The sequence below is a fragment of the Trachypithecus francoisi genome, unplaced genomic scaffold (genome assembly GCF_009764315.1).
Source record: "Trachypithecus francoisi isolate TF-2019V2 unplaced genomic scaffold, Tfra_2.0 Lachesis_group3, whole genome shotgun sequence".
Lineage (NCBI taxonomy): Eukaryota > Metazoa > Chordata > Mammalia > Primates > Cercopithecidae > Trachypithecus > Trachypithecus francoisi.
Window position 1 is genome coordinate 42,178,700 of NW_022681468.1, and position 13,870 is coordinate 42,192,569.

Consider the following 13,870-nt stretch of genomic DNA (forward strand, 5'->3'; position numbering starts at 1 on the left):
TTATTAATAAGATGTGCCAACTCTTTATGAATATTACGTTTGGTAAGTCATAGTGGAGCTAAAATGTAGAAAGCATGTAAAACTTCTATTGCTTCTTTTCTTGGCAGGGGCAGAGGTTGCTGGTGAAATTAGATAATAAAATTAATAAATAATTCTACCTATGGAAAGCAACCTTTTGAGGAATGGAAGAAAAATGAGATGCATCCTAAATATGACTTTCGTATCAGGAGCACAACATTTTGTAATTAATACTTATAATAAAGATCCTATAATTATGTGACAACAACTAAAATTGACAGATACATGTATTAATTTCTTCTTATGGTTAAAGAAAATGGTAATTGCTAACACTGGATATGTGGAATTACCTTTCAACACAAACACAGGCAATGTGAATATGTGGTAGCTACTTGAGGGGAATCTCTACCAATACAGCCTTTTGCCAGCCTGAGACTCTTTTGTGAGAAAGCCTAGTAGAAAGTAGTCATTGTTCTCAGAACAGATCATTCACATTTGGTAAATTTGTACTGATTGTTGGGAACTTTCTCTGGCATGAGATTTGTATGTGGTAAGGTATTATATAATGACATAATATCTCATGATATAGACTTTCCATGAGAGTTTGGAGGGAAAAAACCAACCCAACAAAAACCGAGTGTACTCAACAACTCAGTCCCCTTTCTAATTCACTTTATTTGCATGGTTACTTACTTTTATCTTTTTGCTCTTTCCACAGATTTTTCTTTCTTTCTTTTTTCAAATGAACAGTCACTTCATAAGATGAGTCAATTTATTTATTGCTAATAGCAGATGATAGCAAAGACCATTATTATCTTTGATGGACATTGATGGTTACTAAATTCTTCCCAAGTTTGGAAAACATTCTCGCTTCGACAGGCAATGTCTGTTCCATGTTCAGTGCCTGTTGGATCTTGTGGAGCATAATTTATCCTGTCCATTTACTTGAAACATTTTTTATCTGTGGAATATTTGGAATTAAAATTTGATCTCTCTTTTTATTAGTAGACTAATAAAAGAATAACAGTGTTAGGCATTGCCTCAAAGTAGTGCACTTGATAATGGAAACATTTGTGTTTAGTAATTTTACTTAAGGAATGGCTTATCTTCTCTTTCATTTTACATCAAGGCCAAAGAGATATTTCAGTTTGAAGTCACAGCTAAATGTCACCTGGCTTGTCACCTAGAAAACAATCCCTTCTGAATGGTCAGCTCTGTCCTCTGCAAGAGAAAAGGCAGGCTGTAGGTGCTTTCTGGGTCTTTTTTGCCAGGTCTAAATACATATTGATAATTTGTAGGAGACCTGTATACCAAAAAACCCTTCATTTTCATATGGTTTGTTAACTCTTCAATAATTTAGATATGTACTCCAAATTTAGCAAATAATGTAACAATATTCCCTATAACTAAGGTCATTCACTCTCTGACATTTAAACAAAAATAAACAAACATTTGCCTGACTTTAAAGCCCCAAAGACAAGTCCATAGTTTCTGAGTTTCTCAAAAAATATCTTAGTGAAGCCTAGGTGACATAGCAAGACCCTGCCTCTATGAAAAAAGAAAAGCTGGGCATGAAGGCACATGCCTGTAGTCCCAGCTACTCACGGGAGGCTGAGGCAGGTAGATCACTTGGGCTCAGGAGTTCGAGGTTGCAGTGAGCTACGATCGTGCTACTGTATTCCAGCCTGGGTAACAGAGCAAGACCCTGTAATGACAACCACCACAACAAAATATCTTAGTGGAATTTGTACTTATTTACTTTAAATCATGTTAGTAATTCCTTGAATTTTACATTTCCAGAAGTCCTTCCAAGGTAGTTTAGATATTTTGCCTTATGTTAATGGATTGAAATTATTATCTGACCATTGTTCAGGCCTATCTGGTTCTTTCCTGATAACTCTCTATGCAGATAAGTTCCTGCTTATAGCCAATAGGATATATACCCCATAGCATTGTAAATTAAAACTCACGCCTCCTTTCTGTGTGCTATCTACATTGGGTTTTGTTTTTGTTTTCCTCTTTAGGGAAGGATAGGTGTTATCCATGTATTATAATGGAGTTTTGCTATTTAATTGCAGCTTTTAAAAAGTCTTGCAAATAGCTGAAAGGTTTTGAATATCAACTGAGAAAAATATATTTTTGTGATTTAAAAAAAATGTTATGTAGAAAAATTCACATCTGTAGAAAACTGTTTTGGGAATGGCTATGTGCCAAGTTCTCCCACTATTTCCTTTAAGTAATTGGGTTAAACATCATTTTGCAAATGGGAGAATTGAGGCATCTGACTGAATATGCATCACCATTGAAATTTTAGTTTGCAGCCTCTGTTCTGTAGGTCCAGTGCTCTGATTAGCAGGGGGCTGTTTCTTCTGTGGGGAAAGAAATGATAGCTCTGAGCTTAAAATAGCACTTTCTGTGTACTCGAAGGCAGAATTGACAGCTGAGGCTCCTCCAAGTCATCAATGCTGGAACTCTGCACTGAGATTCAGTGGCAGCAGGTTCCTCTGCTTAACCCTCCCAGACTCCCCAGCCCTCTGAACCCCAAATCCAGAATATGAAGGATCTATCACCAGATACTTGGCAAATACTGAGCCTACTTGGGGAAGTATGACCCTGTGGCTTGGAAAGTTGAAAAACAATTACCTTCATATCTAAAGCAGTTGTAAAGAGAGCCCAGACTCTGCCAGAATTTGAAAAGTTGCAGTTTTCACAGGAGGGCGTGAAATCTAACATCATCTCTTTCTGTTCGGATTTCTAACAGACCTTGGAAAATGACTTCTTTTTTTAGTGCCCTTTTCTCTTTGTTTATGACCCTTCTGCCTCAAGCTCACTGTGTTGGAATAGCCATAGGCCATGTATCCACTAACGTCTGGGCCTGGTGATTTGTAAAACTGTGCACATCACTCACAGTTCCTGGACATGCTGTGTAAAATACGAAAACAGAAAAAAATGAACAAGCCTCTAGGGGAGATGATGTGATTATTTCTGAGGTCTGTGTCTTATTCTACCATCATTTTGGAAAGGGCCACGTCCTTCCATAGGGCCCCCTGGGGTTGCAAAAAACCTGATTGTCACAGCTGAATAGTCCCATAGAAATCTCCTTTCTCTAATTCTCTGACTTCTTGAGCTTGGTAGTTATCTCATCTTGTCTAAATGAAAAATTCCCCTTTGTGGTGACATTAGGTGACTTTTTAATTTTTTATTTTTTTAGGCTATGGGAATAGAAATGCTTCTTATTCAGTTCTCAATGGAAGCTAGTAAAAGGCTAGGGTCTTACCTACAGATGATTAATAGCTGCATGGTTCACTCCCTAAATCCTAAACCTTATAAAAACCTTTGTGTCTTAAAATAGAATATTTGGAGGGGCTTTACCACACTGTGGCTTGAAGAAAATATGATGAGAAAAGTGTCTCTTTGATTGTAATGTAAATGTGTCTCTTTGATTTTAATGGCACCTTCCTTCAGTGTTTTATCACCTAACAGATAATCACACCTTTGAAGGCATTTATTGTGCCTTCACATATTTATATTTGTTATATGCCAGTTCCTGATTTGTCCAAATTGTAAGCCTTGAATACTTTGATACCCTCTGCCCTAGAGGACAGAGTCTGCAGTAGCCATCCTTTGAAGAATGTGTTGATAGAGTCCAGCTTCATGCTCTTTGAGTGAGCGAGGTAGGAAGCGGTGGCTTGAAAAGATGCCTGGGGATCTCAAAGGCTGGGGACATGTCTTTTTTTTTCTTTCAGGCTGCCTTAACAGTTTCAAGTAGATTTCTGTGTACATCGGGCATCAAGTTTTGCTGACATCCTCTCTCTCTGATGTGGGGATGCAGTTAAAGCCATAGAGCTATCATATAAGTCTATCTGACTGATGAGAGCCTTGGGATAGAAACAGTATTTTAGATGTCCCTCTAAGAGGAATGCTTATTAGAGGATCAGGTATGGCTGTTGCAGTTAATTGGAAACACTTGTCAAACTGACAAGACGAGAGAAGCAGGTATGAGTGATCACAATTGGTAAGACTCTCAGAAGAAAGTTGGAGAGGGTAGCAGTGGTAGAGGGACGCAGACCTGCAGGTGATGCTGGGATTGCTTAAGTAGCCTGCACTGTGAAATGACAACCTGTGCTTTACTTTAGAATTTTGATATTTTGGCTTGAATACTGTGTACATTAAATTTGAATAACTGGTAGTTGATACAAAATCAAACGTTTATTGATTCTTTGTAGTAATTAATATGCTACTGTTTTGTTGTTGATTCCTGGCATAGCTGTTGGCAGCTGAAGGAAGAAAGAAGCCAGGAGACCAAAACATTGCTGTGGCCATGCCACACTCTAATGTCCTTTCCCCGACTTCTCTCTGTTACAGGAACCCCTGTTTGGTTTTATATGCAAATTGCACCAATAAGAAATGAACATGAAAAGGTGGTCTTGTTCCTGTGTACTTTCAAGGATATTACGTTGTTCAAACAGCCAATAGAGGATGATTCAACAAAAGGTAATTTTCAAAAGAATTACTACATTGAAAAATTAGGCTGTTGCTAAGAGATCTTATTATTTTACCTCTACTCATTGAACTGGAAAGCAAAATTCTACTATGAGGCCTTTCTTTTGCTTCATTGCTTGGTATCTGTTTTATTCAATCATATTGTCGGAATAGAAATAGCATGGCTATCCAAAGTTGAAATATAGATTGGTTAACTTGTAACATGAGTAAGAAATTTTATAGAGCATTTTTTTGTTGTTGTTTTTCAGTCAAAGTCTCACTCTGTTGTTTGGGCCAGAGTGCAGTGTTATTATCTCAGCTCACTGTAATTTCCGTCTCCCAGGCTCAAGTGATCCCCCTACCTCAGCCCCCTGAGTAGCTGGGACTCCAGGAGTGCACCACCATATCTGGCTAATTTTTCCATTTTTTGTAGAGTCAGGGTTTCGCTGTGTTGCCAAGGCTGGTTTCAAACTCTTGGGCTCAAGTTATCTGCCCACCTTGGCCTCCCAAAATGCTGGGATTATAGGCGTGAGCCATGCACCTGGCTGAGCATTGTTAATTTTGAATCAATATATTGGAATTTCAACACCACATACCATGGTGAGCTTTAGAACCCAAACGTAAGAATTGGTGAAATGGTTTGAGTGAAATCTAACTAGAGCTCAGTTGGTTAGTTGATTGAATTTTGTTGAATTAGTTAAAGTTGTAATAGTTGACTTTTTCAAGTTATTTTTCAGTTTTTATTTATTCTGTTGTGTAGTGCCTAAGCTAGATGTTACTAGATTATGGAAAGAATAATTTTGTCATCAGGAGAGTGGCTGGCAAAATGCAAACCTTCTGACTGTAGTCTTATTGACTAAAATAGTCAAAGAGACTGCTATAGAAACTACTAGTCAGTGGCACGTGCTTTTACCTCCTTTTCTTTGTAATTTATTCCCAATTTATTCTCTCCAATTATGTTTAAATTAGAAACTGGTGTCATATAAATGAAGAATTTCAAAGAACCTTAGAAGTAGCTTTTATGAAATGTTATTTTTAATAATCTCTTAGGAAACTAAAAATAAAATGTCTCCCTCTTTGCGTTTGGCAAACATCGCCTTTCCTTACTTCTTTTTTAAAAAACTGGCATAGAAACTTTAATCTTTCCAACTGTAATCATAATTATAGAAAAAATCACATTAAGTTTATTCCTTGCATAGGAGCTCACGTATATAATGTTGTATCTGCTCAGTTTCTGGTTAACATCAAATTGCAAGAGGAGAATTTTTACAGTGTGCAAATCATTCAAAGTATGACAGAGAACAATTTATTTGTACTTTGAAGATCGAATAAAGTATTCGGTTTGGACCCATACTCCCTGTTTCTATGCCTTTACACATAGGCTCAGTGCCTAGGAAATTTAAGATAACTATAAATACTGCTTTTAAATTGAACAGTCTTCTAATAGTATTTAGGTTTAGTGCTCATTTGCTTGTTTTAACGCTCGTGGTGCTCCATCCAGTAGCCAGAGAATACATATTCTTAACCTCATGTGGAGTGGAGCGTTCACCAGAGAGATCACATTCTGGGCCATAAAGCCTATCTTAATAAATTTTTAAAAATATAAATCTTAAAAAGTATGTTCTCAGACCAAAGTGGAATTAAACTAGAAATGAGTAACAGAAAGATATCTGGAAGATCCTGAAATATTTGGAAATTAAACATGTTTCTAAATAAATCAAAGAAGCAGCCTTAAGATAAGTTAGAAAAATATTTTTAACTAAAGAAAAATGAAAATACAATTTATCAAATGTTTGAGATGCAGCAAAAGCAGTGCTTAGAGGGAAATATGTAACATTAAATGCATATATTAGAAAAGAAGAAAGACATAAAATCAATAACCTAAGATTCTACCTTAGAAACTAGATAAAGAAAAACAATTTAAACCAAAGCAAACTGAAGACAAGAAATAATAAACCTTACAGCAGAAATCAATGAACTAGGCAACAGGACATCAGAGAAAATCACAAAAACCCAAAGCCGGTTCTTTGAACAGGTCATTAAAGTTAGTAAACCACTAGCCAGGCTAACTGAGAAAAAAGGATAAAGACACAAATTACCATTTATCAGAAATTAAAGAAGGGCCGCTACTGTTCATCCCATGGACATTCAAGCAGAGTAAAGGGTTACTGCGAACAACTCTATAGCTACCATTGATAAGCTGGATGAAACAGACCAGTTCCTTGAAACACGAAAACTACCAAAACTTACAGAAGGAAAAATAGATACACTTCATTTGCTCTTCATTTATTTAAAAAATTAATAATAATTAATAATCTTCCAAAACCAACAAAAGACCATGTGCAAGTGATGTCATGGTAAGCTCTACCGTACGTTTAGGGAAGAAATAATACCAGTTCTTCAAGTCTTTTCCAGAAGAGAAGCAGAGGGAGGTCTCTTAACTTAACTCTGAGGCAAGCACTACCCATATAGCAAAACCAGAAAAAGACATTACAAGAAAGGGAAACTACATATATATATATATAATATATAATATATAATATATATTATATATAAATGTATAGACTATATATATTATTTATATATATATATATTTTTTTCTTTGAGACAGAGTCTTGCTCTGTCACCCAGGCTGGAGTGCAGTGGCACAATCTCGGCTCACTGCAAGCTCCGACTCCCAGGTTCATGCCATTCTCCTGCCTCAGCCTCCCAAGTAGCTGGGACTACAGGCCCCCGCTACCACACCTAGCTGATTTCTTTTTGTATTTTTAGTAGAGATGGAGTTTCACCATGTTAGCCAGTGGTCTCAATCTCCTGACCTCGTGATCCACCTGCCTCGGCCTCCCAAACCAGTATTTTTCATGAATATAGATTCAAAATCCTCTACAAAAATTAAATCCATCAATGTCTAAAAAGAGTTAGACAACCAAGTGGGGTTTATCCCACTTACGCAAGGCTGGTTTAACATTCAAAAACCAATTGCTGTAGTCTACCATACAAACATGTAATTCACAAAATAATGAAGAAAAGTCAGGATTATGCCAGTCAGCACAGAGAAAGCACTTGATGAAATCCAGCACTTGTTCTTGATAAAAACTCTCAGTCAAGTTTGAATAGAGGGGAACTTCTCTAGTTTAATAAGGAACATCTATAAAAAGCCTATAATATTCTAACTATTTTTTCTTGTACCCATTAACCATCTCCCCATCCTACCCACCAAGTACCCTTCCCAGCCTCTTGTAACCATCCTTTTACTCTCTGTGTCCCTGACGTCAATTGTTTTGATTTTTACATAACTAAAAGAGCTTAATTGGATTGTTTGTAACACAAAGGATAAATGCTTGAGGGGATAGATACCTTGTTCTCCATGATGTGGCTATGATGCATTGCGTGCCTGTATCAAAATGTCTCATATACCTATAAATATATACAGCTACTATGTACCCACAAAAATTAAAAATAAAAAAATTCTACTGCTAACAGTGGTCTATATCTTAAAGTTATATATTTTTAAACAAAAGAGAAATGATTGGTGTCGGATTTGTGACCTAACATATTCTTCAAATGAATTTTTTTGCCTTCACGCATGAATGATAATCAGACAGAATAAAAAGCTTTGATCATAGTCTTTTCCTCTCAAAAAAAATATGTATTTGTATTTGCACTAGATGATTATTGTTTTCTCTCATTTACTTTAAGTGATTTCATGGCACAGATGAAGTTGGCCAAAGAAAGTACAGTACTTTCGCAGCAGTTTTGACCGGCTGAACCTAAGTGGTGGTGTCAGTAACTACATATCTATTTATGGAAACTGAAAGTCGGCAACATTTTGCAATGAAGTTGGGGAAAGGGTGCTGATATTGAAGGGTTGACTTTTCTTTCTGAAATTAATGCCTCTCCTTTATCTGCATCCCCACACCGGAATCACAGAATACTTTGTAAGGCTCAGTCTCTTTGAAATGAATAATTCATTTTTATAAAAAATGATATTTGTAAAAGCTCCAGACAACCCATACTCCTTGGTTTTTTAACTATGGGTTTGATAGACATGTAAATTAGAATTTATAGGGAAAATCAGACCCCATTGTGAAAAGCATTAAAGAAAAAGATCTCTTTCCAGTGCCAGAATCTGTAGAGGAGCTTATTTTAAATAGACTTTTGAGACTTCTCTGTATCTTCCAAACATATAGCAGATTACCAAAAAAGTATTGTAAAATGTAACTATGAATGGTGTGTGTGAGCTGCTTTCAATTATTCATTTGAACTGTACATTTAACATGAAAAATTCAATAGAAATAAAATATTTATGCCATTAAGTCATCATCCTATATCTTGAAGCTAGCAGTGTAGGAAAGTACGTTTTAAAATATTGGCATAAGCACCTATCTTTCAGCTTTTTAAATCAAGTAAAGGAACCATGGAACTTTTGGGAAATAATGGATGAGATGACATGATAACACCATAATATCAAAATAATTTGGGTGTAGAGCATTGAACTTGGATATAGTAGACTGGGTGTTGATTCTGTTTTGGGCACCAGAGTTACTTAACCTGAGCCTTTTCAGGACTCTTATAGGAATATTTTATCCTCCTTGTCTTACATTTATCTTTTTTTTTTTTTTTCCCAACAAAAAATTGGGTATATGGTGCAGGCAAGATTCTAGGTCCTGGAGATACAAAGTCCCTTCTGTCACATTCTAGTGGGAGAGGCAAACAAGTAAATATATAGTGGAAGCTTTCTTTTGATTGCTCCATTGTCTCAGTAAAAACAGGAATCACAGTTATCAACTGAGAGTAAAGATGGCGAAGGATGTGAGAAGAGTGGAGTGTGTCTGAACTGGTTATCTAAGAGAGTGGAATAGTGAATGGAAAAGAGAAACACAGCAGGATTTCTGAGCCACACAAAGGTCCATTTCAGGCTAGTGGTCATAAACTTCACTAGTTACCTATGAGCATAATATTGTGTTTTAATCCACTCATATTTAGTCAAAGAGGTGTAGATACAGAAGTAAGTGAAAAGTTGTGTTTATCTAAAGTTGAAGTTTGGTCAGGTGAATAAGAGAAGACTCAGGGACTCCAAAGATCTGGGAGTTGAGGATGTTCACAAGGGTGTTTGCAAAATTTTGAAGAAATACTTCATTGATAAAAATTCTGCCAGCATATAAGAAATAGTGTTTTAGCATTCAGAACAGACACGTGAATCTACACACTGGCAAAATCGGAATGTAATCCCAGAGCAAGGGCTTTTTACCTTCTTAGCATGAAAGGGGCCAGGTGATAGGAGCAAGGCGTCCAAGTCCTGGCAGGATTTGCCAAAATTGACCGGAATTAACATCAATCTCCTACTTGTATCGATATTTTTACCAAGAAACTTAGACATATGATTGAAAGACTTGAATAAATGGATTCATTCTGAATTTTATTTCTGAATCATATCTGGGACAATAATTATAACATGTGATGGCAGCCAACTAATTTGCATGTACCTCTTCCTTGTAATCAATCTATGATTACCAAACTTTTATTCTGAATTGATGTTTTGTCTTTGACTGACACTGGGTAATGTCAACAATACCTTTGAATTATACCATGATGGATGGTTGCAAAAACCATCAAAAGGGAAGGAAGCCAGTGTTGATGGAGTAGTTAATATATGCCAAGAACTTTATATTCATTATTGGTCATTTCTGTATTTCTGAAAATTAGTATTGTTATCTCCATTTTACTGTTGAAGATTCTGACACTCAACATCTGACTGATTTCAAATCCCACGTTCTCTCTATTGCACCCATGGTGCCCCATCCTTCTCATTGGAGACTTATTGTTGAGGTTTAACTACCTCAATCCCTTGTTTTCCTTTTTCCCCACAAAAATGAAGCACAGGTTGCGAATACTCTCATTCGGAGAGAATTATGCTGCTTTGAACCAAGTAAACTAACTGATAATAATTTAAGGGGGCATAGTGTTCCTGTTTTTTTTTCGTTCCTGGTAGTGAGGTCTTGATATTGTTGTTCAGGTAATCAGTCAGTGGTACCTGATACATTATTTATAATAATACAAAGAGGAAAATTACAGCCAAGAAATCCATTCTGTTGATTATCCATATGTGTTCTAAAAGAGATGGCCTAAATCTCTGCCCATTTATACTGTACAGTATTTTCAAACAGACTCCAAAACTGCCAAGATAATTACAGTGTGAAATATCTTGTGCCAAATAGTTATGGCATCTTCTTGCCAATAATTGAGACAAAAAAAATTCCCATAGAATAAAAAATAACAGCCAAAATAGCAAGCTTCTCCTTGTGGAAGCCAATGGTTTTCTTTAGAGAGGAAACAACAGATGAAATATGAGTAATTATACTATGTAGTCTCTTTGGCCAAGAGTATAATTGTTTACCTAAGCTTTTTTCTTATAGATTAGAATCTTGTGTTGCAGTCTAGTAGATTGATTTAACTGCCTCTGTGACTTCTTTTTATTTTTAAGATTAGGCAGTCCATGACAAAGAGGTTAATTGCAACCCAATAGAGCTAAACTAATGTTTTATTAAGAAGGAGTTGGCATCTTGAGCTTTTAGGAGAACAAATGTTCTCATAATGCCATGAACAACTTACAGAGCAAGTATTAGGCTCTTCATATTCATCTGTCTGTTCGCATTACCCTATATCGACCACATCTAAGTAACATCAGCAAACTTTGCTGAATAATCAGTCACACCAGTTAGGTCTCTAAAGGTGAGATCAGTAAATGTATCACTGGGAAAAGTTGGAACTGCTGATACGTCTTTTTTCTCTGACCTAGACAGTATGGCAGCTCAACTTTTTCAAAGTTTGTATAGTACAAGTTGATGAGAGATCAAATGAACTAATATAGCTAATAATAGGTAATTCCAGACTTGTTCAAGAATACAAAGGGATTGGTATAAGACATTGTTAGTGATAGCAAAAATTTAGAATCTACTCCAATGTGCATGATTGAAACATATGTGTGATCAGGAAGGAGCAAATGATCAATTCTCTGAGATGATAGAGGTGCAGGTAAGAACCAGGTGCTGTAGTGGTTTAGTCTGGAGGTAGATGGGAGAGAAGGGAAACTGAAGCCTGTCACATTTCTATGACCATTTTGCCAAAAGCAATCTATAGATTCAATGCCATTCTTATCAAAATGCCAATGCTTTTTTTTTACAGAATTAGAAAAACAATTCTAAAATTCATATGGAACTAGCAAGACCCCAAATAGCCAAAGTAATCTTAAGCAAAAAGAATAAAACTGAAGACATCACATTACCTGACTTCAAGTTATATTACAAAGCTATAGTAAACTCAACAGCACAGTACTGATATAAAAATAGACACATTGATCAGTGGAACAGAATAGAGAACCCAGAAATAAAGGCACATATTTACAGCCAACTGATCTTTGACAAAGCCCATAAGAACATACACTGGGGAAAGGAGACCTTTTTTGGTAATTGGTGCTGGAATAATTGGATTGCCATATGCAGAAGAATGGAACAGGACCCCCTATCTCTTGTCATATACAAAAACCAACTCAAGATGGATTAAAGGCTTAAACATAAGACTTGAAGCTATAAAAATACTAGGAGAAAATCTAGGAAAGCCTCTTTTGGACATTGGTCTAGGCAAAGAATTCATGACAAAGACCTCAAAAGCCAAGACAACAAAAATAAAAACAGACAAATGGAACTTAATTAAACTAAAAAGCTTCTGTACAGCAAAAGAAAGAACCAACAGAGTGGACAGATGACCTGAAGAATAGAAGAAAGTATTTGCAAACTATTTATTCAACAGAGGACTAATATTTAGAATTTATAAGGCACCCAATTCAACAACAACAACAACAACAATAACAACAACAACAACATAACTCCATTAAAAAGTGGGGAAAGGACATTAATAGATATTTTTCAAAAGAATACATACAAATGGCCAACAGTATATGAAAAAATGCTTGACATCACTAATCATCAGAGAAATGCAAATTAAAACTACAATGAGATATCCTCTCACAACAATCAGAATGGCCATTAAAAAGACAAAAAATAACAGATGTTGGTAAGGATGTGGAGAAAAGGGAACTCTTGTACACTGTTGGTGGGAATGTAGGTTAGTAGAACCTCAATGGAAAACAATATGGAGATTTCTCAAATAACTAAAAATAGAACTACCATTTGATCTGGCAATCCTGCTATTGGGTGTGTATCAAAAGAAAATAAATCTTTACACCAAAAGATAGCTTCACTCGTATGTTTATCGCAGCACTATTCACAATTGAAAAGATAGAATCAATCTAATTGTCCATCAGTGGATGACTGGATAAAGAATACGTGGCATATATACACAATGGGATGCTACTCAGCCATAAAAAAGAATGAAATCATGTCTTTTGCAGCAACGTGAATGGAATTGGAATCCATTATCTTAAGTGAACCAACCCAGACACAGAAAGACAAATATCACATATTCTCATTCATTAAGTGGGTGTTAAAAATGTGTACACATGGATGTAGAGAGTGGAATGATAGACATTGGAGACTTGGGAGGGTGAAGGCGTGGGAGAGGGTGGATGATGAGAAATTCTTAATGAGTACAATATATGTTATTCAGGTCACAGTTAACCTAAAAGCCCTGATGATTATACAATTGATACATGTAAAGAAATTGCATTTGTACTTCATAACTTTATATAAGTTAAAAAGAAGACTATCATGTTTCTGCTTTTTTCAATAACGTTTTTGGCACGGGTTTGTGCTGACAGTAAGGAGAGAAGGGCAGCATAGGTGTTGTGAGAAAAATCCTAACTCTTTGGAACTGAAACTGCAAGGAGGCCCTAATCAGAGACAAATTGAAAGATTACTGAGTAGTTCAGAAAGCTCATCTTTGAATGCTCCCATTGATTTTAATGTGGACCAAAACATTCCTTTGCTTTGCATTGATTCTCCATGTTCTAGGGCATTTTGATAGCAAAACTCATAAATGATTACTCAATTTTACAACCGCCTTTGGCTTTGATTTCTCTAGGAAGAAGGAATTCTTTCCAAGTCCTTTCTTCCAAATTTCTCTCTTCTGGTACATCTGAGTCAGTTCAACATTTACCACCACTTTTTTTTTTTTTTTCTGCCAGCAGTTCCCCAGTTCTCTTTCTGAAAGCAGATTATAATCCTTAACACTTCCAGAATTCCTTCCCTAACCTTCCTTACCATGCCTTTCCTACCTTCTTCAACCAAAAGACTTCTTTCATATAAGCTATGCTGATACCTAAGAACTGAATATATTTTCTTTACATTTTAAATATTTATGTATATTGCAGAATGCTGTAGTCCTATTTAACTTATTTCCTCATTAATCATCA

General features: G+C 36.0%; 1 protein-coding gene across 2 annotated transcripts in view; it reads left to right on the forward strand.

Annotated features, from left to right (window-relative positions):
* Window positions 1-13,870, forward strand: part of KCNH5 (potassium voltage-gated channel subfamily H member 5) — a 351,127-nt gene that overhangs the window by 39,824 nt on the left and 297,433 nt on the right. For both annotated transcript variants that reach the window (XM_033187796.1, XM_033187797.1), the window contains exon 4: window positions 4,384-4,512. In XM_033187796.1, the coding sequence (XP_033043687.1) occupies window positions 4,384-4,512 (129 nt within the window). The remainder of the gene's footprint in view (window positions 1-4,383; window positions 4,513-13,870) is intronic.